At 41.9% G+C, this 25,179-nt stretch overlaps 2 protein-coding genes and 1 non-coding gene across 3 annotated transcripts; 2 read left to right on the top strand and 1 right to left on the bottom strand.

The window, feature by feature from the left end:
* Positions 1-1,587: 1,587 nt before the first annotated feature.
* LOC142956085 (ceramide synthase 2-like) lies at positions 1,588-7,151 on the top strand. Its single transcript, XM_076097401.1, has 10 exons — positions 1,588-1,754; positions 2,832-2,949; positions 3,647-3,765; positions 4,362-4,419; positions 4,517-4,567; positions 5,374-5,466; positions 5,631-5,759; positions 6,377-6,486; positions 6,625-6,778; positions 6,933-7,151. Exons 1-10 carry the CDS (start codon positions 1,588-1,590, stop codon positions 7,149-7,151), a joined length of 1,218 nt encoding a protein of 405 aa, XP_075953516.1.
* Positions 7,152-9,126: 1,975 nt separating this feature from the next.
* trnan-guu (transfer RNA asparagine (anticodon GUU)) lies at positions 9,127-9,200 on the top strand. Its single transcript has one exon. It is a non-coding gene; the product is annotated as a tRNA-Asn (tRNA).
* A 2,375-nt stretch (positions 9,201-11,575) lies between these two features.
* On the bottom strand, positions 11,576-24,612 carry LOC142956093 (homer protein homolog 3-like). Its single transcript, XM_076097412.1, is given in 10 exon segments — positions 11,576-12,983; positions 13,077-13,157; positions 13,291-13,398; positions 15,029-15,185; positions 17,255-17,412; positions 18,567-18,671; positions 18,840-18,971; positions 20,518-20,674; positions 24,238-24,286; positions 24,413-24,612. Coding segments are annotated over 9 exon segments (1,107 nt in total). The 5' UTR covers positions 24,261-24,286; positions 24,413-24,612; the 3' UTR covers positions 11,576-12,797.
* Between the last annotated feature and the right edge of the window lie 567 nt (positions 24,613-25,179).

Below are 25,179 nucleotides of genomic sequence, written 5' to 3'. Positions count from 1 at the left end.
TTAGATATACTTGTTACTTATTGTCAAAGAAGCGTCAAGCATTGTATGTTTATTATTGAGTACAACTTCTGGTGGAATATAAGGGAATCTAATGAGATGAGTAAATTTACTGCTGAAAAGCAGCATGAATGCTAAATGCTTAAACGTAGCATAACAATAGCTCCAGTAAAGACGGGTCATAAGGTCAGTGTCAGTTACAGAACAATATAAATATATTAAGTTTGCTAACCCTAGTCAGCAAACTGCTCGTACCAGACCAAGTGAAGCAGTAACAATTCAACCAAGGTGCGTTTTATTTTATCACGACTTCAACTTTTCATTTGTAAAAGGAAGAATGTGTTTTTTCTTCTCACAAACGTTACATAATATCACTGCTGTTGTGATGTGTGTTTAACTTTATGCATGTGCAAACTAACTCCATTGCCGTTTTTATGACATTATAAAGTGACGTTACTGAAAACCTGCTGCAGTGTTTCCTTTGTTGCCCACGCTGAGTTACTGACTGGGCTGTGATTGTGAAGAGTCGCTGTGGGAAAGAGACGCCCCTCGTGTTTAGCCGCTCAACCATCAAGCTGCACCACAGCCAGCTTCATCCTCCTGTTAGAGACAGACACGGAATACGGGAAGCCTTCAGAATAAAAGCTACACCTGAGTTCGTTAAGACAAAAACAGACGTCTTTTCACCTTAAATCATTACAAACGGCAACGGTCTCTACCAGTGGCTATTATTTTGAAATTAGTAGTATCTTCTCTTCCTCGTGCCTAACTTGACACCTGAGCGACCCGTCTCCTCTGTGGTGAAGTCGTTAGGGATACAGCGGTACGGAAGCGCATCCCCAGCCACACAAGGCTGCAACAAATTCACAGCTTAAGGTGGATTTTATTCTTCTATCCCCTCAGGATCAGTTCATCACTTCCATCGAGCTGCGGACAGGTGAGTCTCTGCCATGCAGCCCGTTTCTTTCAACAGGTCAACTACAACTTGGTGTGTTTCACCTTGGAAATGAATAGACTACCTACTGTACTTCCAGCTAGTTTTCAACAAAGACAATATGTTTTCGTATGCTTGTGCTGCTCTTGTGCTGCTCTAAACTGGAATATTTATGATATAGTCTACTATTATATTGTTTCACAGCCTTCTGAACCACACGCATGGTTGTTTTGTGGCATTATTGACAAACTGAGTAACATTCCAAAAGGATCTTCAACTTAATGTGTTGTTTATAGCTTTTCTGTGACTTATTAACAATGGAATCAAAAATTTGTATGTCGTTTTTGTAGCTTGGAATAGAGTCAGTTATCAGATGTGGCAAATATTACAATATGTTGTCCATAAGCTTATGTTTATGTGCCAACTTAGTATTCCTTGTTTGTTTCCTCTCTCTCTCTCTCTCTCTCTCTCTCTTTCTCTTATACCTACCCACTGTATATACATACACACACACACACACACACACACACACACACACACACACACACACACACAATCAAACACTGGTGGTCACAGGTTTCACTCCACTCACTGCTTACTTAAATCCAACCGGACTACCTATCCTCAACACTTCTGCCTGTCCATCCCGCAGCAGAATGGACCTGCTGCCGGATGTATGGAGGCAGGACTACTGGCTTCCTCCAGGTGTGACCTGGAGGGACGTGGAACAGCTGGCCGACTCTGACCGACCGCGACCCCACGACCTTCTCATAGCTCTGCCCCTCGCGCTGGGCTTTGTCGCCCTACGCTACGTGTTTGAGAGGTAAAACACTGATCTCTTTGTTCTGGAAAGATCTGGATGGCGTTATGGGGATATCGAGTCACGGGAAGACAACTAAACACTTATCTGATCTGAAATATCACCTCCAGCCCTCTTTTAAGAAACACAATTATCTGAGTTTTTTTATGCCATTTTAATTTGACTTGGTTCCAAAAGCAGGTGATTGACAGAGCAGACACTGTAATCAGGGGAAAAGGCCTTAAGGGAATAAAAAGAGAGAGAAATAGAAATATTTTTACCTAAATGGAGGATTCTCTATTTTTTTAAATTTTATTATAGCTGTAAACCACATTTTGTTTGCATTAATTGCTTTTACCACATCCAATGCTTTTCAGATTGAACTTTATTTCCAAAATCAAATGATTTATCAACTTGAAGAGAAACTATAGGTGGTTTCAGAGGGCTTGTTAGGAGTGCATAACAATAGACATTTTACACACACAGATATTCTTCAGGGGATTTGATTGGCTGATTGCATCCCCAGAGTGTTCACTGTTGTAACATTTACAGCAGTGAAGAGTCGGTGGAATCAGATGGCTTTTTAAAGCTAATTAAAATGTCATTGTTATTCCTACACAATGCTACTTTATTCTATTGTATTCCGATATCAGATATTTACTCTGTGAGGTATATTATATTTGTTGTTTTTCACATTACGCTTGGATGTATTCATATTGCATACATACTATTCTACTACACTGTATATAATATACACTATACAACACATTTTTAACACTGGTTTAGAGTACCGTAAAGTATACAGTCTAGCATTGATATATTTGATATCTGTGTACATTTATACGTATATCTTTTTCCACTTCTCTGGACTGTGTCAAATATCTGTCAAGTTTAGTGTTGACACTATAAATCCATGCACACACACTGCATTGTTGTCTGCTTTAACACATATATTGTAGCCGTCAGTTATCCTGAAGTGTTTTCTTTAGGCTTATTATGTATGGGGGAGTATGACTAAACAATTACAGGCTGGTGCCGGACTGTCCCGCAGGACTGTTACCGGTATATCATCATTCGTGTAAACTCTTTTGTTGCCTCCAGGTTTTTTGCCCCACCCATGGGCAGATGTTTGGGGGTGAAGAATAGATTACAAGTGACTGCTGCCCCCTCCCCGCAGCTGGAGTCGTTTTACACCCAGAGGAGCAGACAACCGACACAGGTTCGTCTGAAAAGGCCTCAGTATTCATGCATTCAATTTGTAGCACGTTTTTCACATCATTCAAAAGAAGTTGGAAAAGGATCAAGGAAGGATGTTCTTAAATTTCTAATTATGCTAATTTTAAGCATTTACTTCCTCGTGTTTGTTGCTGGGGCTTCTTGTTCTGTGTGAAAAGCAAAGAAGGAACAAGATGTTGTGATGGTAACACATCCTTCTTCCTGGAAAAACCTCTCCTGGGGGAAAACACTACATTTACAGATGTTACGTTAATTATTCTCTTTCGGTTTATAGATAAACTAGAAATGCTTCCGGAATATTCCTCACATTTATTTTTCTTTATCTTTATACAAAACACTAACAAAGAATATAAAAACGCTTTACTGCCTCACACGACCACATTTAACTAATCCCAGCAGGCCTGTTTGTTTTAAACCTGCAGATGATAATTAATTAGCATCACTTATTCGGCTAACACGTTTACTTTTTATTTTACGACAACACTTTGGAAGTAACTTAACACCAGCATCCATAGTGAAGTCGATATGATGTATCTGCCTCCATCTGTTTTCCCCTTTTGTCATTTCCTCCTTCATGCCCGCCGCTTTTTGATTACATTATACTTAATATCTTTAAAGATTGCTTTCAGCTCTCCGTCCCTCCCCATTTCATTCATTTCTTCCTCCTATTGTTGTTTTAGAGTGAAATTGTTCGTTTGATGTCGCTGTGTGGCAAAACCCAGAGGCAGATTGAGACCTGGTTCAGACTTCGCAGGAACCAGGACAGGCCGTCTTTCACCAAGAAGTTTGCTGAAGCTGCGTGAGTGCTCTCTCTCTCTCTCTCGCTCTCTCTCCACAGCCCCGATCACTGTCCAGGTTACAGATGACGATCCTCAAGAACACTTCCGTCACCAAAAATCCTTAGACAACTGGGGGAAAAGCCTTGAGAACTAGACTTGCAGGATTCACCACTGCAAAAAGAGATCCAGCTATGTTGATAAGTGTGTAGACTTTGTTGTAGCGACTATCAACAGAGAGGGCTGACGCAGGGAGGTTTGTCCAACGTGTCAACAAAGATCATCTGTGATTCTTTTTGTGTATTGCAAACAAAAAAAAAACAGGTTTACCTTCCATGATGCTGTTAGATACTGCAGCTGGACTGATTGTAGGGTGGTAGCGGTCAGCAGACAATAGGGGCTCCTCTTTACAAACCTACAACTGTTAAGCAACAGGTGCGCAGGTGATTTTAATTACCCACTAAGTCCTGGTGACACACACACACACACACACACATAGTCACCAGCAGTGCCCTAGTGACAGGCACACAACCACAACACATTTCTTGCTTCTACAGACTTGTTTACTTTTTTAAAAGTTTCTTTCCAAATGTATGATCTGAAGTGTTTTATTTTGCAGTTGGAGGTTCTTTTTCTACCTCACAGCGTTCATGGCTGGACTAGCGTGTTTGATTGATGTGAGTATGAGTTTCAAAAAAGGTTTAATGCAATACCCTATGCTATTTAAGATGTACGTTTTATGGCTTTAAAACTATCTTTATCTTTTCTCCACAGAGCCCATGGTTCTGGGACCGCAGGGAATGCTGGAGGCAATATCCAGTTCAGGTGAAGACCTACAGTAACAGCATGCTTTGGATAATTAGTGTGTCCTCTTTCATTATTAAGATGTGATCAAAACTCCTGCCATTTTAATCTGATTGCTATCAAGTTTGCAATTTCAGTCTCTTTCTGCATCCAGAGTAACTCCCAGCCCTCACAATGTATTTGTTAAACTTCATTTTAGGGCTGCAAGTGATGTATATTTTCACCCCCCCCCACGACAATAAGTTCCTTTGTAATAACAACAATTATAGCAGAAGATGGTTTCGATGCATTAACCTCTGGGTTATGGGCCCAGCACGCTTCTGCTGCACAGGCAGCTGGGAACTCAAGCCAAACAACAATTTAGGAGGCCAGTGTCTCGTCCATCAGGCCTCTGGGGCTGCTGGGAAGTCATTGTGCACAAATCACACTGGCACTAATCCTTTTTGAGTTCATCTTCTTCTATATTTGTGTGACGTACAATCAGGGAATCATGAAAGTGTTCAGTGCCTGCCTGATGCTCATCGTAGCATTCACTGCAGACTAATAGTTCGGTCTATAAACATCACAAATAAGTGAAAATGCAGTTACAGTTTCACAAAGCCCAAATGTCTTCTTTTGTCTGACCCCAAAGTCCAAAACTTAAAGACTTTAAAGCTTGATGATACAAATCTTAACTGAAAGGATGTAAACTGCAATTTCTCATCTATATTTAGAGTTTTGTTCCTCTGTATGCTCACCAATGTTGGCTGCTATGGCTCCATTTTTGTGCCACCAGTAAGTGTCTTTGAATCTCTTTTTATTGACTATTGAATGATGTTTGTGCGCAGCCCATGGAGAGAGCTCATTACTGGTACTACATGCTTGAGTTGGGGTTTTATGTCTCTCTGCTCCTTCGGATCCCTGTGGACATCAAGAGGAAGGTGAGGAGCTATAGAGGAGGGTATAAAATAATATATTAGCCCTATGTTTGCTTCAGCCTGGTCATATTTCACAGTTGATGGCTTGCACTTCTGTTTTAATGAGAGCCTTGATTTAACACATGGGTTAATAAGTGACTCGATAATCTACACGTTTGCTTTGCCAGGATTTTAAAGAACAGGTGATCCACCATTTGGCCACCATCTTCCTGCTCAGTTTCTCCTACTGTGCCAACTACATTCGCATCGGCACCTTGGTCATGCTGCTTCACGACTCCTCTGACATCCTGCTCGAGGTAACACGTCATCTCCAATACTCTCCCACCGTCATGCTGCTTTCATGTAACATTGGTGGATCTTAAGAGTCTAATGTCATCCATTCAGGCTCCAGGGCCACAGCTAAACGGGCACATGGGACCTCACAACGATAATTACTCTCTTCAGGGCATGTCACTATAGATTCACCTCCATGTTAGCCATTTGTCTGCCTCTGTGTAGCCCTTCAAACGGTCTAAACTTTGTACACTGCAGTCAGGGGTTCACTCAGTGCTCCAGGTTGTTCTTAGAACAAAAGTATCTAGTCTGAGCAGGCAGACCCTGTTACTGAGGCCTGATGGCTAAAAGCACTTGAGCAGCCCAAGCTGACAACAATAAAGACATACGAATAATGATAACACTTCATATATGTAGTGCATATCCTGTAAGTCTGCTCGTGTTACAGACTCTTTATAGACTGAAAGGACATTAAGCACAGATGCTCATTTTGATCTTGTTGAAGACATATTTGCCTGTTTAATACTTTATTCTAATCCCCAGTCTTCGCTCATTAACTCTTTCTGCCTGATGCTTGACTAATGTTTTTTGGTTACTTTCGCTTTACATATAGCTTCAATTACGGTTTGTATTTTTGCAGTCTGCCAAGATGTTCAACTACGGCACTGGCTGGAGGAAGACTTGTGACACACTGTTTGTTGTGTTTGCTGTTGCCTTCCTTGTGACCCGACTGGTGATTTTCCCCAGCAAGTAAGGTTTACTCTGGTTTCCCATGTTTAGCGCTGAAATGCTTAACTACTTAACTACTTCATGCAACACGGGTGACTTGTAAGTCTGCTGTCAGAAACGCTTCTTTCAACGTTACTTTTATGATTCGATTACTTACAGAATCATCCACACCTCCCTGGTGCTGTCCATGGAGGAGTTTGAACCTTTTGCCGGCTACTACTTTTTCAACGTCCTGCTGATGGTGCTGCAGGCTCTTCACATCTTCTGGGCTGGTTTAATCATACGCATGGTTTACAAGTTCCTGAAAGGCAATGTGAGAATCAGCAGTGAACTCAATCACAGGGCAAATATTTGCAATATTTACATAGTAGCTTAAGACATGTGGAGTCCTATATTAACATCCAAGATAACCCTGGATCCTCAGCTCAGTCACACACATTAAACTCTGTATCTGCTTCTGTCTCCAGCTGGAAAAAGATGAGCGCAGTGACGAAGAGAGCGAGGTCGAGGAGGAAGAAGACGATAAAGGAGAAGAGGAAAATGCGGATCGAGGAGGAGATTATTGTTGGAAGAGACGTAAAGACAAAATGAACTCCAAACTGTCGATGCTGACCAACAGCTGTGTCCTAAATAACCTGACCAACCACAGGGCATCTGTAGCCGACAAGATGCGTAAAGCTCAGTAAAGTCCTGATGATTGAAACAGCCACGGTTTACTTATCGAGTGTATGACCGCCGTGACCCTTTACCTTATTTACTACAGTTATGCTGATGCCACTGTGCGTCACACTTAATGGAGAGTGAAATTAGGCAACGTGGTGCTACGTTTCATCATTATTCTCTGTAACATTCTGACATAGAGGATAGTTTGGATCTATTTACTTCTGGGTTTTGGGCCCAGAATGCTTCTGCTCCGCCACTCTGCTCCGCACCCCAGACAGGACTTAAACCCACAATTCCTGGCTCTGAGGTGCAGTGCCTTACCCATAAGGCCACTGGGACACTTTTCTGTAAACACGGATGGTAGTCTGGGAGTGTGAAGTACAATTCTGGGAATCATGAAAGTGCACAGTGCCTGTTGTTTTTCTTCGTTGTAGCCTACGCTGCAGACCGTTTACACTATTTGTCAAACAGCAAGCCAACAAAGCACATGTTTGAAGACAAAAAAGAGATTGTAACTAAGAAATAGCACAGTAGCATGTAAGACCCAGTATAGACATTTGAATGCAGGAAACACAATCATGCTTTTACTCTTTCTATGTTTGTCTCTTGTGATGATTTAAGTCATTGAAATAGTTGTGTGATACATGTGATACAGTAGAATTATATTGTTTCATTCACTACTCTTTTAAATCATACGTACAGTCCGTCATTGGACAGCTAAAATGAATGCAAACCTTTTTATTTCGCAAGTTACATTTCATTAATTGTTTTATACTAATTAGTATTGATGCTCTACCTATTGTTCCTGATTGTTACGCTGTAAATATTTATGATCCATACCGCTAACCTGTTTTTTGACATTCTATATATTGTAATATATTTTGGATCTGCAGCTTATTCTTATTTTTGTGAAGCATTCTTTATATTCGTACTCTTTCCTACTTTGTACTGCAACTGCTGCACAGCAATGGATAAATAAAGTTCCGTCTTATCTCATCACAGACTGGTACGCTGTGCAGCTTCTTCTACGGGTAGGTGGTACCACAGCGCCATCTCGTGGCTCACACCAGGTTGACACTAACAGGCTGGGTGCGATCCTGACATGTTGTAGATATGTAACTAATCGTATCAAAGATGATGTCATTGACTGAGGTGGCATTAAGAGACATATTACACATAAGTACTATTTGTTTGATGAGTTATGGTTAAATATCGTGTGTGAGGGTGGATCCACACCTTTCCCAGTCTAACACGTGATCAATGTTCTTCACGGCTCCTGACATTTTTTTTCAATTGGTCCGACAGTCCGACAGCGGAGAGATGCTGAGCGATTATTTGCTGGCTTTTCGATAGAAGTGAGTGTTATCCTAAATTATTATTACTAGTTTAAGTGTGTGCAACTAATTAGAAATGTACTCTTTGTTCGCGCTAAGTGGTTCGTTCAGTTTAACTAAGCTCGGACCAGCCCACGCGAACACCTGAGACTGCCATTGCTAGTGTTACCGTTAACTTAGTGGGCTGTATTTAAGTTTACTTGTCAACTATTTTAAGCTAACTGACAATTATATAGCTCGCGTTGAATACTGACTACAGTATAATAACGTTAGCTTGACGCAGCGCACATGTTAGCGCACATGAGGCAGGTTAGCTTTGTGTGGTACGATATAAAACGTTCACCGTTTAAAGTTAACGCTCGACCACATGTAACGGTTACCCTCCACGCGCATTTTAGCGTCTTGTTGGTGACTATATTTTAATGCCTCTAATGCTTTTATCTCTTTTAATTTAAATTACATTTGTTTATATTTCGCCGATGATTGGCCACCTAGCGGTGGAGAAGTTAAATGCAGTCAATTCGCTTAACCCGAGGTGTCCACAAGGGGGCGCTCTTGTATCGGTGATTAACGTGATGACGTGAACCCCGACACTTCCTGGTGTATTGTACAGTACTGATATGAGTATTTTCTATACTTTATGAGGTACAGTTGCCGTACAGTTGTCTCTGTGGCGCAATTGGTTAGCGCGTTCGGCTGTTAACCGAAAGGTTGGTGGTTCAAGCCCACCCAGGGACGGCAATCTTTTCTCTTTTCATATCCATTAATTTAATTCCCCGTTTTATTACAGTGATGATACATTTTGCGAGCAGTCGCATGCACGTGTAACTAATATCCGATCGTTACCGCTAACATGTTAGCACTTAAGATCAACACCAACCTTCCTTCATCTGTGCAGATGTATCAGCGGACCAGATACGGACGCTGGATGAGCTTGTTTCCCGTGCTGAAGCACAGTATGGGGCTCATCTAGTTCCTGTTTTGCCTTACCGCTGGTGAATGGTCTCGAAGTAAGTACAGATTTGATAACTTCTTAAATGATCGTTTTTGTTTGATTGTGGAGAATACACAAAAGTGTGAGTTAAAAGTTGGTCTATTAACTATGCAGTGTTTTGTTTTGGGCTGTGTATAATTGTGTTTCACCTAACACTTGCGTATTGATGTAGTATTTGAGCTTTTATATGTTTTCTTTATGTAAAGTATCCTATGTGAATAAAGTATAGCAGATAGGCTACAGGTACCTGGATAATCAATAAATATGAGGAAGTAATATATGATCAAAAGTACAACAAACAATCCTAACAAAAGAGTTTTTCTCAGTTTGCTTTTACTGTGACTTCTGTGTATTTATTGGCCCGTTTTAGTCTGACTGACACATTCTCTGGCTTCTCTAGTGAGCAAAGATGCAGATTTTTGTGAAAATGCTGACGGGTTAAATCCTTACCCTTGAGGTGGACTCCAGTGACACCATCGACAATGTGAAAGCCAAAATCCAAGACAAGGAAGGTACTCTTTAGCGTGAGCACATGTGTTTGATATTTAATATATTGTGTCATCAGCTAGGGTGACGTTTTATTAAAAATGTCCTTACATGCACAGATTCATGTGTAACTGTGATTTCCCAAAAACAAATAGATAAATCAGAGAACCCATTGACATTATCTCTACATCATCTCTCTCGTGACTTTGTTTATTTTACTGGAATTAGAGAGAAGAAATTAGATAATTTCTGATAAAAAACTGCACTTGGCATGTAATCACATTGTAGATTTGTTGGTAGAGTTTAAGTGCACAGTAAAACATTAAGAGGAGCGGTGGAGATGTGATTGGTATTGGCTGTCTGCTTATAAAAGAGAAAACGAGATGAAGACATTGACACGTTCACGGATGAGAGCGACAGGACGACGGCGGTTATTTCTGCTCCAACAGTCTGCTCCTCTCATGCAGGTGCTGTGCTCCTTTACATCCTCGTGCTGTCGACTGACGCACCAATCACGTCGGACCCAAGAAGAAGCTGAAGTAGACGGCTGGAATCAATATTGTCAATAAAACATGTTGACAAGCGATATTGAGTAATAGATGGTTTCTTAGTTACAGTTTTCTTCACAATGTTTTGCTGGTTTGTGTGACAAATTCAGACCAGTGGGCGTGTTCTGTGAACGCAGCAGCTCCAATAGATCAAATGACAGCATATTGACACATTTTCAGCACGTTTCTTTCACCTTATCAACCTGAAATCATAGATGACACACAGAAACCAAACATCACGGGTTGGTGTGTCTACATGGACAGTATAAACCTGGGAAGGTGGACAGACTGGTGTCCATAGTGTGTGAAATCATACTGAGTGCTTAGGTAAGCGATAGTTGCTTCTTTAACACTCACATTATTTAAAGATGATGTAGAAGTATCATTACTTCATCACAGTGTCAGTCCAGACGTGATGACAGGTGAGCAGTAAATAGGATCACGATGGATCGGATATGAAATCTGAGAGCTTGGAGCTTTATCGTTCACGAAAATTGACATAATACATTTTGGTTAAAAAAACAAGGTTAATTTAATTTGCTGCAGGAAGATGGGTTAATAAACGCAATTTAAAAACCATAAACAAAAAGAAAATTCTTTAGCAGGAATGCCATGTTCACTGTCATTCACACCTGGAAGCTGTCCAGTACAACCACAGTGTGATCCGAGGGCCACAAAGCACCCTTCACTGGAGCAGTTGGGGGTGAGCACCCTGCTGGAGGAAACCTCAGTGGTAGAAAATATTCACGAGAAGGTGAAGTAGAGCGTCACTTCCACAAACACATTCATCCTGCACAGCTGGGGATCGAACCAGCAACCTTCAGGTCACTAACCTGCTTCTCTAACTCTTACAGTGCAGATACACATTTCCATGACATTACCTGTAGACTAAATCAGTGACAAACACACAAAATCAATTTGGATTTTGTGGCTGGGTCTGTGAACCTCTAAAGGTAAATAATATAAATCATTTAATCAGAATGCTGAAACCATTTGGTGGATTGCTATGGTAGACATAAAGGGGAACAAAACTGTTAACACAAGGAAAAGTGACATAAAAATGACGGACTGAGTGTATTCTTTGCTTTTATTTCCAAACTGCGATGACAACAGCTCAAAGTTTGAGACACAGACTGGCATGATTATCAACAACCATCCATGAAATAGAACAATAAGGCTTGAAAAGATACACACACACACAGCATCATGTTAACCAATAGAGTCTGTGTGATGACAGACTTTCATCGCTCTTCAAACAGTCCAGCCACACTCACAAGGCGTGTGGCACTTTGTCCACAGCTAAAGGTAACGCGCTGAGAAACGACAGAAGGCAGAAGATGTCTGCTGAAGTTCCATGACTGCGTCTATCCTGAATGAGTTACTACGTCTATCCTGAATGAGTTACTACGTCAGCGGATTGTTCAGAGACGATGCACGGGACCATTATTCAGACGGGACCAGTTAAACTTATCTGTATTTCTAAGTGATGACTTTTATTTCTTGTGTTTACTTAATAGCTGTAGCGTTATCGATTTATATCACGTGGAAAACTACTTATTTATCCTAAATGTAATTACTTATTGCATCACATCTACTTACAGGTTACTGTCACGAATCTTAGGTTTAAAGGATTCTTACGAGCTTAAATGAAGATGTGATAACAGACTGAAATACCTCATCGATGACTCTGCTCCTCACATTTGATCTTTGGTGTCACTATTAAGATCTAATGTTTAAGTTGTGTGGCATACATTTTACTGACACATACATATATGCACAAATCAAACGTTGTGGAGTGTTAAATCAGTAATAATTATATATTTTAGGCAGGCTGTTAAATAGGCAAATCTCACTGAAGTCATTTTGTCTTGTGCTCTTTTTCATTTGCATTCACTTCATGGACTCGTTTTGCTCTAAAGATGTTAAAATATCACCTGTCAGTTTCAAAAAACAACACAAGGCCTCTTATTCATACTGACACTGCATTGCCATTTGGTGTACAAAAGTCACACTTATGAAAAACTACAAGCACCAATTGTATTAAACGTCTAGCGGTGTTAAGCACTTACCTTAAAGTTGGTTTATTGCATTGAATGTTACCCTTGAAAGCAACATGAAGCGTTACATTAGACTGGACAAGCAAAACCACGTACTCCCTCCCTGCAGCCGAGGTGGTTCTTGTGCTTGAAGAGGACAGGGACCAGCTCCATCTTTGTTTTGTTTACTCCCGCGCTGCATTGGGCCACAACATATTTAACCCCGTCATCTGTTCCATCTCGGGTTGGATATTGACCCATTTTCCCGCTCTTATTTGTCTATGAGTTTAACCAGACTCTGGCGAAGATCATTGAGGTCAAAGATCTTGATGTCCAGAATTTCGATGCCCCTCTGGATTTCAGAGTCCATGCGATCCCGGTCCTCCAGACAGTTATTCAGGTTCTGCTCTGAGTTCTGGATGCGGCGCTCCAGCTCTGCGTTGCGCATCTCCGTCTCCTACAGAGAAGAAGAGGCTGTTCATTATTCCGCTGTTGCTCAACAGAAGTGTGCATAATGTATGAAAGCGTACGGTACTTATCTCACTCCTACCCGTAATCTGTGAATGGCCTCATCCCGGTCGTGTTCCATCTCGTGGTACTCTACTTTCTTGCTTTGCAAAATGTGGATTTCCTGGAAAAGATTTATTAAAAAAAAAAAAAAAAAGGTACCCTTTGAGTACCGGAATCTTTCATCAACACCTGTGATGAACGTTACAGCTCCCCGTCTCCCAGCTGATGATGGAAATGGAACAATAAGCACCAACCTCATCTTTGGCCTTCAGCAGGGCCTCCAGCTCCTCCAGGGACTGGGTCAGCTCGTCTTTCAGCAGGTCACTGGGGCCATGGCCTCCGTGGGCCTCTAATTCAGACACCTTACAACACACAGAGTCATATTCAGCATGTGGGATATTCACATGGAAATCTTAGCATTCAGTATTGTTAAACATTAAGGCCTAAATTAAATTAAAATGAAGAGAGACTAATTATTCGCTTGAAAGTTTACCTTTTAATTTGAGTTCAGCCAACCTAATTGAAAATAATTCTCGATACTCACTCTCATTTTTGCTTTTCTCTACCGATGTCTGAATTTTTTTTTTCCATTTGTGTTTTATTATTTCTATAGCCTCACACGTTTTTAGTTTTATCCACGCGTCACTTTTTCTTAACTATCTACAAGTAAATAATGTTACAACTTTAACTAGGATTCATCAACAGGCAGATGAATCGTGTTATCAGGTGAAATCCTCACTGCTTTGTCATCTGGGTCTCATGAGTCAGAGAAAAAACAGAAGGACAACCTCTAAGAGACAGAGACAGGCTGGATTATTTCAAACCATGTATAGCTGAGGCTCGAGGAGCGGTAGAAAGAAGAAAAAAGAAAGAGAGAAGCGAGCGGATGCCAGCTCCCTCTGGTGATTTTTCATTTTTCCTAACTGGGGCATTGAAAGTAGGATATTGCTGTCCTACAAACCCCTCTCCCTCTCACACCACCCCAGAGACGTGAACCATTTCCAGCCAGCTGGTCCCCTTCCTCAGATAGAGGGAACGAGCTCGGTCCAAAGGAGACGGAGACAGGGTTCTCACTCGTATGAATTCATTTGTGGATGTGGACCAAAACGGTGGAAACTGTTTCTTGTTGAAATACCAGAGGAGTGGGGGATAATTAAAAATGAGTGATCGATACTGTAAAGCTGGGCTGTAATGGAAAGGTATCAAGGTATTAAAGCATTGAATCAGAGAGGTTTGTAATGGGCAGCTTGAGGCGAGGTCGCTCCCAGAGGAACCAGCTACCAGCAAATGTGAAAATACCTTTTATTGATGAGTGAGGATAGAGAGGCCAGAGGCATCTGAAGTCACTGGAACCTGAGAGGTAATTTAAGTGTACAACACACCTAAGGTTCTGGGTATTTAGACCGATCTCCCTTGTGGTGAAACGTGACATTGCCGTGCGCCTGGTGAACCGGTTCAACCAGCAGGGGAAGACCTTGACTCAAGCTCTGGAGGGAAACCGCCTGCAGTCTTGTCAACGAATGATTAAGTGCGTTACCAGCCAGTCCTTTTTATATTTTGTTACACAAGTGGGTTCAAATCAAGGAAATTAAGTGACGAGCCAATCAAAACCAGCATGACCTCTCTCAGCAGCAGAGAGCGGCGTGTGACTCGGTCATTACTGAAACCAACAGAGTCCGGTCAGCATCACCTTGCTCTTGTTTGAGCGAAGCTGTACTTTAGCAATAATCAGAGTGTCTGCTGCTGCTGCAGACGTGATATGTATGAAATCCGGGCACCTTTTAGGTACCTGGGTTTCTAAAAATTGCCCCTCTCGATTTAACACCTATGTATTTTTTAATTTATTTTTTTCCAAAGTAAAGCTCAACTAATATGTGACAAGATATATTTGAATTACTTTTAAATTAGGAATAGATTTTTGCTAATTGAGTGTTCAGGGTGTGCACGCTTCAAAGTGCCCTCTGTACCTGTCAGACACAGGAGAGGGCTCACCTGCTCTCTGAGTCGGTCCGTCTCCCCCTGATACGCTGTCAGCTGTTTCTTCCACTGCTCCACATTAGCATTAGCCTCGTGCAAAGCTGCCACCAGTTTGGTGTTGCTGTCCTGCAGAGTGAAGAGCTCTGCATCCAGGTTCATCTCACAGATAGACCTGAAAAACACATATTTACATGATGCATATAATATTGTAAATGCAAGCCTTATGATAATATGGCTTGTATGACACATACGTACTTATTATACATATTTGAAGCCAAACTCTGTCTTGTGTAAAACATTGCAATATTGACACAAATGTTTACTGAATACTATAGCTACTAGAGATGTTACTGCTTGACTGTTGGCCTGGTTAACACAAGCAGTAAGCTACGATAACAGTGTTAAGAAATCTATACAGCAGCCTGCAGCAGCACACCCACCGTCCAGACTGAAGGTCATTTCACAGTTCTTATAACAAAGCAAAGATGCACGAATTCAAATTCCCAGAGAGCAAACAAGAAGACCGAACTGTTCCCGCGGTAATCCTCTAATCCTGGAGGGCTGACTATCTAAAAGTCATCTTAATCAAAAGACTGAATGTGACACTGAGACTATTTTTGAAAGGAAATTAGAGTGATGACACGTCTCTCGTAAATTTAATCAAATAGTCGTCATTAACCAAGTTTATTGCGAAGTAAATACGGCATCATAGAGTCTTCTTGTGTAGTTTTTCCCCTAACAATGATAATATCCTGCTGACACTCATAAAACGTTGTGAGCATGAAGCGTCACTTGTGGCTTAAAGCTGAATCGTACTTGAGGCTGCATTTTGAATGTATTGAGCCCTAATACATGATACAATCACTGTATTACAATCATTGTATTACAATCACTGTATACTCTACACTCACAGGTACAACTATAAACCACTTGAATCTATACATCACATAAGAGACATGAAGTCATTTAATGTCAGCAGTTTCAATGGTATTCGGTATAATCTGCAGCTTCTCTCTGTTGATTCGTCTCTTTTACATCGAGGAAGCTTGAGGTTGTCCCATGGCAACAGTCTACCATGGTAACCATTAAGGAGCAGCTTTGTGTTGTCATAATTGGACCGCAGGATGTAAAAGCATCGTGAGTGGCTCAAACCGGCTGAATGAGGAGATGTTTACGAGCTTCATCTGATGTTATTAATTAGTGAAACCTCAACAACGGCCTCTCCGCGGACTTGACGAGCTTAACAAATCGAATAACTTCAAACTGTTACGAAGCCTCAGAATGAAAAGCATGTTAACACTTCAGTGAACTCTGCTGGGAACACGGACGTTAAAGGTAACACAACAAAGGTGCGATCAATAGTACCGATCGTACGACATCTGTAGCAAACCTCGTGCAGTTTAGCTGATGTTACAAAATCTGATATTCTCTTAACTGCAATGTGAGTACCGGCAGCATCACCAGGATGATTCATCTGTTTGGTGAGACAACTATTGGTACAAAACGGCCCAATTACTAACATTTCTGTCATCAATTTCTGACTAACTTGATATGAAATCACATTCCTTCTCAACTATTTGATTTATAGCTTTCTAAATAAAATACTTTAATGGCATTATGTGGAGACATTTTGGGAAATACACAGTACTTCGCATCTCTTTTGCCAAGAATTAGATGAGAAAATCAATAACAATCTCGTATGTTCTCCATCCACTGATGAGATGTGGCTGAAAGCTCCTTTTATGTCCTCATCTATTCATGAAAATCACTTATTCTATAATGAAACGTTAACATCTGAGGTTAGCACCTCAAATGAAATGTGCTTATACATAATTAAAAATCTTCTTTTGGATAGATGGAGGATGAGGTTTGTTTGCAGTTTCTGTTTATGTGCAAAGCATCCAGTGTTAAATTAAAGTGCATTCTATCAATGCCATCAACCCACTCGTAACAACTTGCAAAATCTATGCATGTTTGAAACCACTGTTTCCATAGTCAAACATTACAATTAAAGCACAGTTCCACACAATTTTTTCTCAATGCAAGACTTTTAAAGTAGACACACAATCCCCAAAGTAAAACCAGATTCTTAACACCGACACAAAACAAGCAGAGAAGGAGAAGAAAGTGTTTGTGCTCCCTTCAGTTTCCACTCTGATGTGACATGTGTGTGTGTGTGTGTGTGTGTGTGTGTGTGTGTGTGTGTGTGTGTGTGTGTGTGTGTCTGCATAACTCAGTTACCCTTCAGAGAGCATCTTCTTAATGCGCTCCTTCTCAGCGGACAGGGTGATGTCCGCGCTCTGGCTGCGGAACAGCTTGTCCTCGGGTCCGTTCACACACATCACCGGTGGAGACTGGAGTTCATCAGAGAGGTCCTGAGAAACACATCAGTAAATGGACTCTACCGGTAGCACACACAGCATGACAACACCGAGCGGTTATTCAGACAGAAGAGAGGCGGCTTCTTTTACGAGGACTACCGTCAGATCCTAATTGCTTTCACATTAAAGTAAAGTGAAGATTGCGCAATGATTAAATCAAAAACACATTTAAACAAAGGAAAGCTATGCAGCAGAACTAGGATGGACTCATGGTGCTGTGAGATGTATTATTCTGATGAGCCCATCACAGCAGGTGTGAATGAATTCAAAGTTCAGAGACCGACGTAAAAGAAAAAGAAAGATTTTTTTTGTATATTTGCTCACATATTTCCTTTTTCTTCAGTTTCTGTTTTAATAATAATAATGCGTTCTTTTCAGAAGTTAGAAGATAAAACAACGACAGACTCACCTGTGAGTACTACAGAGGGAATCCATCAGGTGGAGAGAAAAAGAAAAAAAACACACAAAGAAACATGTCATCACAAAGCTCACCAAACATAAAGACCTCTACAAGAATATCACAACCACAAGCAGTTATGCACTGAGCAAGCATCAAGCGCAAACTAATTGACGCAGTTGGCAAGTGTCGGGAGCGTCTCCAATGCGTTCATCAAATCGATAAAGACGTGGAGCGAGAGACGTCACTTGGAATCTGTTCAGCCATAGAATTAGAAGGAAATTGGCCTGTTCCTCGTGACCACGCAGATGTAACTGATGGGTAATTATTCTCTATTGATCAAAAGAGCCCTGAGCCGACTACATTTTCATCATTACAGTGTTTGAGTCAGAGGCTTCTCGGCAGCATAAGGCAGCGTCGCGCCGCTGAGCGGCTCGGGATAATTTTACCATCGCCCTAGTTTCCCTCACTTCGTCTTACCTCTGAGACAAGTGACCCAGCTCGTCTTTCCTGTCTCTCTCTCTCTCGCTCTCTCTCTCTCTCTCTCTTCATCCCTCCTTTGATTTAATAACAGTGGCCCTTTCTAATAGCAGAACTGCTGCAAAGTAACAGAGGTGCATTCATCTAACCTTGGCCAGTACCTCCTCAATCCTAACATGATAAAGATGCATCACTGGATGTTTCTGTGAGTCGTGACACTGTTTTCTACACTTTCTGCCTGATACCTGCAGAGGCTTGCTCTACTTTCATGTTTTATTTTTTTTGTTATTCTCACCTGTGGAGCAGCGATGGAGAGCGCTGTGTTGGCCAGTTCTTTATCCTGCGACTTCTCTCGCGCCAGACGAGCTGCATCTTTCACCTCCTTAAACTTATCTGAGAACTTTTCAAAAGGAGGACACGTTTCAGGTAATGAAACATTAATAATGCAGCACTCACTGGCCTCCAGACACCTGGAAGGATTGAGAGGATTTGAGAAATAAAATGGATTTCCTAAAGTATTAATCAGCACTTTGTGTTCTCGTTCTTTGTTGACATTGGGTTAGTTTACCTGATGCAGCTGTTGCTCTGTAGCAAAACCAAGTCCGTACACAGTGTTGGCCCGGCTGTCCGCCCACTGACCGAACTTCTGAGACGTCTTGGTAAATGTCATGCTGGGTGTAACGGTGCAGTTGATGATTGCCTGTAAATGCAGGGATAACACACAATTCAGGTGGATCCACTGCAGTGAGTAACAGAGAGATGAGGGGGATGTAGTTCACCAGCAGATCCAGACAGAACAAATCAAATTAAATTATTAATTAGCATTCCTTATTTAAGCTCACATTTCATAACTCTAGGCTTTCAATTTACTATGTCATTCCAGACCCGACAGCACTATTATGGACAAACTGTAATTTTTACTGATGCAGGAAAACAGCAAAGGTGCGAAAGCAAATAAATTGATGAACTACGATGAGTAAAATATTTTTAAAATCAATTGATAGATTCCAGCGATACTCTAGTGATTTAGTATTGAAATGTAATCAACCCATAACGCCGGGGGATTCACAACATAGTAACAACAACAGCGTAACATAGGCATCAGATAATTGATTGAATTACCTAAAATGTTCATTTATTTTAAATACATTTAAATATTGTTGAATATTCACATTTTGGATTTCTCCTTTTGGAGACTGCAGCAGTAAATAACAATAACTACTGCTGAGAAGCTTGATTATATATTTTCCTACTGTAATTTAGTGTCATTGTTTGAACACAGCACCTACATAACCCTTCATGTATGACGTGTTTGTGGGAAAGAAAAGAACGCAGGGAAACATCTGTGCTTGTGGTGACAATAAGCAATAAGCAATAAGTTTCCTCTGGGATTCGTGTCAATAATCTATTTTGAAGCACTTCCTCCCTTGAGACACGTTTGTTCTTTTGAATGTGAATCAAAAACTGAAGCTCTGCCACGTCACAATCATTGTCTTATTGTTCAAAGCAAACTCAGAGTAGAGGCAACCCCCCCCCCCCCCCTCCACATGAGAGGAAAAATGATTAGAGCGGACCTATTTATAAACCTTTTTACGTCATCTCCAGCCTGAAAAAAATGGACCTGATGTAAAATCCCACAATTGCAGGGCAATGGCAGCTTAAGAGCTTTTTCGTCCTTCTGTCTCCTCCAAAAAATGTTGACATGAACGCCACAGTCTCCGTTTCTGCGGTGAAATGTTTGACACAACATGTTGGGCTGCGGCGGCGGCGGCAGCGGCAGCAGTGAAGATTATTGTGGAAGCAGACACCAGTCCTGGCAGGATTGGGCTGCTGAGCGACCAACTGCCACCTCGCACAGCCTTCTGGGAGTCAGAAATGTGGGTCAGACCAGAGGTGCTCAGAGGAGATCAAATATACCCCCCCACCCCCACCCCCCCCCTCCCTCCCCAGCGATTGATGTGGCCTCTTCCTCATAATCTAAATCCACAGGCCTGCGAGAAAGACGCTCTGGCTGCTGATTTGTTGACACCCACAGTGGGTTTTATACACTATACGTTTCTTATTTCTTCCACATAATAACATTACTTTGAGAAAATCCCTCAGAAATTGGGTGTTTTGATACATGGTTCACATTTTAGCTCTGGATGTCAAATCTACTGGGACTATTTGATGTGTCTTTGTAGATCATTTCAGGATAGTCTCTTTGTGGAATTTACACATCTCTCTATCATTTCCCTCCTCGTCACCTTGGTACCACCCACGCTGATGATGCGGTAGACGTTACGGTTGGCATCATAGAAGAAGGACACGGTGACGGCATGTTTGCTGGCGGGGATCCAGTTCCTCTTGGTGGCGGGGTCGATCTGGAAAACATGGGCCCGGGCACTGAAGATCGGCTGCTCCCTGGAGGAGGAAGCACAGGGATGATGATGATGAGAAAATTGTTTCTGTATTTGGAAATGTCAAAAAGCAAACCCTCTCACACATCCGGTATATTAACAATGGTTTAGAAGCAGCTGAATATAATGTAGTTAACTTTGATGAAGAGGAGGAAGTTCTGCACATTCTTAAATCATGCGAAACAAGAGAAACAGTATTTTGCATCGACAAGAATGTGGTTTTGCTTCGGATTTGAGCATAAAAACATTTACACCGCCCTCCATTAAAACCCATTATCATGCAACTCTGTTCAAATTGTGTCTCTCTTTTGTTTAAAAAGGAGATCCTTTATTATTTCCCCAATGGTACGTCTCCATCTGTCTCGCTGCCATCCAGGGACAGATGCTGGAATCCTCCTTTGGCTGTCTCCCACACTTTTCCCTGCGTCATTCACCATACAGGGCTGTGACTTAGCTGGCAAATCATGTTGACTAAAACGCTCTGGACCCTCTCCCGAGTCGTTCACCCTCCACCCTCTGCTCTGCCCCTGCCAGCATTTGCAGAGATGTATCCTGGATACGAGGTAAATATATCAAAGCAACAAAGTCTCTAGTGTTGGGAGGTGGTTTAGCCACAGTCATGTGGTATGAGGAGCAAGACTGCTAAAGCTCTTTCTCCCTTTTTACCTCCCTTGTTCCTCTTCAGCTGGTGTCCAGTCTGTACATTTACAGCACTGTGCATTCCCACACTTTGATTTAAAATAAAGCAAAGTAGCCTACATATGTCTAAATATATATATATATATATATATACTGAAGTCCCAGTGTATCAAACTGTTGGTGTTTTTCTACTTGGTACAAACTGCTATCAAAGGCAAAAACAAGACACGACAAAAGAAGAGTTGACAGCCATGCTGGTGCTTTGGCACAGCAGTGCTTTGTGGTAAGTGCTAACGTCAGCATGGCTCGCAATGACAATGCTCACATGTTAACGTTTACCATGTTCACCATCTTACTTGGGCGTGCTAACATTTGCTAATTAGCGCTTAACACACAGTAAAGCTGAGGCTGATGGGATTAGTTTTGCAAATCTGGTCATAAACCAAAGACACATTTTGACCTGTTAGCACTAGAGGCAAATCACCAAAGTCAGTAGGATACATCCTCTCAGGACCACGACTGTCTCATGGAACATCTAATAGTTGTTGAGATACTCCAGTCTGGATCAAAGCGGTGGGACGGCCAGTCGACTGACATTACCGTCCATAGAGCCACGCCGCTAAAGTGGCAAACAACATGAATAACGTAGCTAAATAAATCCTTGACACGCTCACAGATCAATGTCAACGTGACGGCCGATCAAACTGGACCGACTATCTCACCGTCCATGTCTTCATAACAAATATGGCACACAGGAAGCTCCAGACATGCAGCGCTGAGGTGTCCGCTGTAAACAGCTTCTCTCTGAAATGTCTTTCAAATGTGGGAGACAGATTATAAACCCAATGCTGATGTTTTTCCGGTACAGACAATACTGACATTGATAAGACTCTCAATTGTACGTTGCAGAGGCTGTTCCCAAAAGAACGGCATTATCGTGGCCAGTCATTGTACATTTATATCTGACCCCATTAGTGACACACAAATCCAATAATGGTCTCTCTGTGTGTTTATCAGCGCAGGAGATCAGGACAAAAGAAAAAGCATAATACGGGCTCGTACATACAGTGTTTCAAGGACCGACTGTAAAGATGTTGATGTGAACGGTGGCATTTCGACGGCTGATATTCTGATAATAACTCGCACTATAATTCTCCTTCTCATCTCACAGTGAGCCTCCCTGTAGTCAGTGGATCTCCTGCTGCAACCACTGATTCACTGATCTGAGGTCTGACTGGGACAAGACAGCGAGGAGTGCAGTTTGAAGCTGGGAGTGAGATTTGTTCTCTGGCTCTCTATAGACACACATTTAACTGAACAAGAAGCAGCACAACTTAGAGACACATCAAATATTTTAAAGGAGCACTCCTTTGCACTCCCATAAAGTTGAGCGGCTTGTGCGACACAGATTGAAAAACAAGAAGGATCAAATTTGGCGCAGCAGAGGTCGAGATATCCTGACTTTTACTCCCTGTCATGAGTTAAGCTTCCTACAGTTCCCATAATGCAATTCACCAGCATCTTTTATTAGACTTCCCCTTCCTGTTAAATACCCTCATCTTTCAACCTCCATGACCCCAGCTTTAAAAAAAAAAAAAAAAAAGGTTTCAGTCAAATATTTGAAGCCTATGTCAGAGTGACCCTGATGACATCATCAGTCAGTAGTAATGTAAATATACAATATTTTACTGGAAAAAAGCATTGAGCTTTATTTGAAAATGTTTTTGTTTTTTTATTACATACCAGTGTATGTATGTGTTTTATTTCCATTGTTGGAGACCACCTTGGACATTATATGTCGGCTGTTCATATGAAGTCAGGTGCTGCTGGGTTTATACACCTAAATGTTTGATTTGCTGTTCATTAGTATGTCTGAATAATTCCACGAGGGTCGGGTCAAGTAAATGAAGAAGAAAATACACTTTTAATTCATTCACTGACAAAACTGGGGCTGCAACTAACACTTAGTTTCATTATCAGTATTCTGCTGGCTATGTTCTCGAATCATTTGCTAACTGGCTTTGCCGATTACAATTTCCTAAAACACAAGGTGATGTTTGCAATTTGCCTTTAGTGTCCGAGCAACCGTCTAAACCGGCTAATCTTCAGTCATAGTTGGTGTTCCGTCACTCGACCTTCATCCTCAGCAGATGGATGTGGGCTACCAGGCTGAATGGGGGTCTTTAAGGATAACAAAGCCTGGTAGTGATTGGACGGGGGACGCAGCTGCCCCTCATGATGAACCACTATACACTAATTCCTACCACAATCTCCAGTCGCCACAATCTGCTTTACTGGGTTTCTCCTGTCAATCTGGTCTATCTAAATCTTTTAAAACCAGATGGTAAACATTAGGACGCCAGATCTCTCAGTGAATGCAAAGTTGCTACTTTTATTTAGCACCAATCCTCCAGTTTTGCCAAAAGAAATGAAGTGCGACCACACCTTTGTTACTACACATATATTCAACTAATCAGACATTAATTGTAAAGAAAATTAGCAATTTGATCCTGCTTAGTCCTCTGCACCATCGCTCATTGGCCTTTTACAACTGCAATAAACTAAAGAGAGCACTAAGAATTATGGATCAGATAGTATGAACGCTCTGGGGCCACAAAGAGGAAGACGGTTACAGAAGATCTGCCAAGTGTGAAATGACCCCGCTGAATCTGTGTCAGTACAAAAGAAACCACAACACTGCTCCACATGAGCTGCACAGAAAAATCCTTTGATGCGAAGCAAGTTCCCTAAATCTGTGTTTCAGAATTACAATAACTTGAAATTATTACCATTACTTAACTTTCTTCAAGTTAAGACTTTCCACTGTTCATTAATCAATTCGTTTTTTTCTATCTAGGTTCATGTGGTGGTCAACATATCAAATGTCATATGGACCAAGATGTTCACACCGACACTCAGTGTCCTTACCTTTCTCTGTGGTGAGGAAACATCTTACAAGGTGACTGAGACTTCTTTTCTACAATACAAGAGAGAGAGAGAGAGAGTTCAGCATTCAGAAAACCCAACAAGTATTTGATCTGGGTCAAAACCTGAACAGAGCTCTTTGCCATCAAATGTCATGATCACATGTCGACACACTTACCCCATTTCGGTGTAAACCCTTCGTGAGTCTGTGTTGTATCCAACAATAATTCCGCGCTGCTGTCGGTGTCCCCGTCTCCTCTTTCAGTCTGAGCTACCAGATGCTTTTCTCTCCGGGGGAGGGAGGGAGGGAGGGGGGGGGGGGTCACCGCAAGGCGCTGCACTGAGCCTGCTGCAGCCCGCAAAGTGTCCGCAACCGTCCTGTCCGGGCCACCGGCGTCCACCGGTCACCTCTGCGGTGCCCGGAGAGTCACAACCCGGCGGAGGCAACACTGCTTACCTCGGTGAGTGAAGCGACCGCGGTGCGTCGTGCGTCCATCTCCTCCCAGATAAAGAACCCGCTCTCCTTTTCTCCGCCTGACCTCGTCCCCCGGTGGTCTGATCTCTCCTCTCTAGTTCTTCAGCTCTTCCACCAGCCGGCTGCACGCGTTCAACAGTCGGACACGGCCGACAGTAGGGTACCACCTGCTGGCTCTACAGGCTCCGAGCACCCGCTACAGCTGCACGAGGCGGTGGAGCAGGGAAAGTGTGTCAACCTGCCTGCAGCCAATGAGCCTGCATGTGTGCATACTGCAACCTGGAGCCGATAGGTCTGCTCTGCGCTCAGTTTGACGGCTTAATGAAATATAATCCCCAGAGAAAAGTCATGGCCTAAAAAGACTTAAGAATCATACTGCAGATGTAATACAATGTTGTTGTTTTTATCATTAGGCATTATTATAACTGCAAGTAGTTCCTATTTGAGAGCATCTCATGCTAATAATGAGA

The sequence above is a fragment of the Anarhichas minor genome, unplaced genomic scaffold, assembly GCF_050575085.1.
Source record: "Anarhichas minor isolate MPS153535 unplaced genomic scaffold, ASM5057508v1 ptg000024l, whole genome shotgun sequence".
In the NCBI taxonomy this organism is placed as follows: domain Eukaryota; kingdom Metazoa; phylum Chordata; class Actinopteri; order Perciformes; family Anarhichadidae; genus Anarhichas; species Anarhichas minor.
The sequence above is the reverse complement of the archived record's forward strand: the minus strand, read 5'-3'. Positions and strand labels throughout refer to the sequence as shown.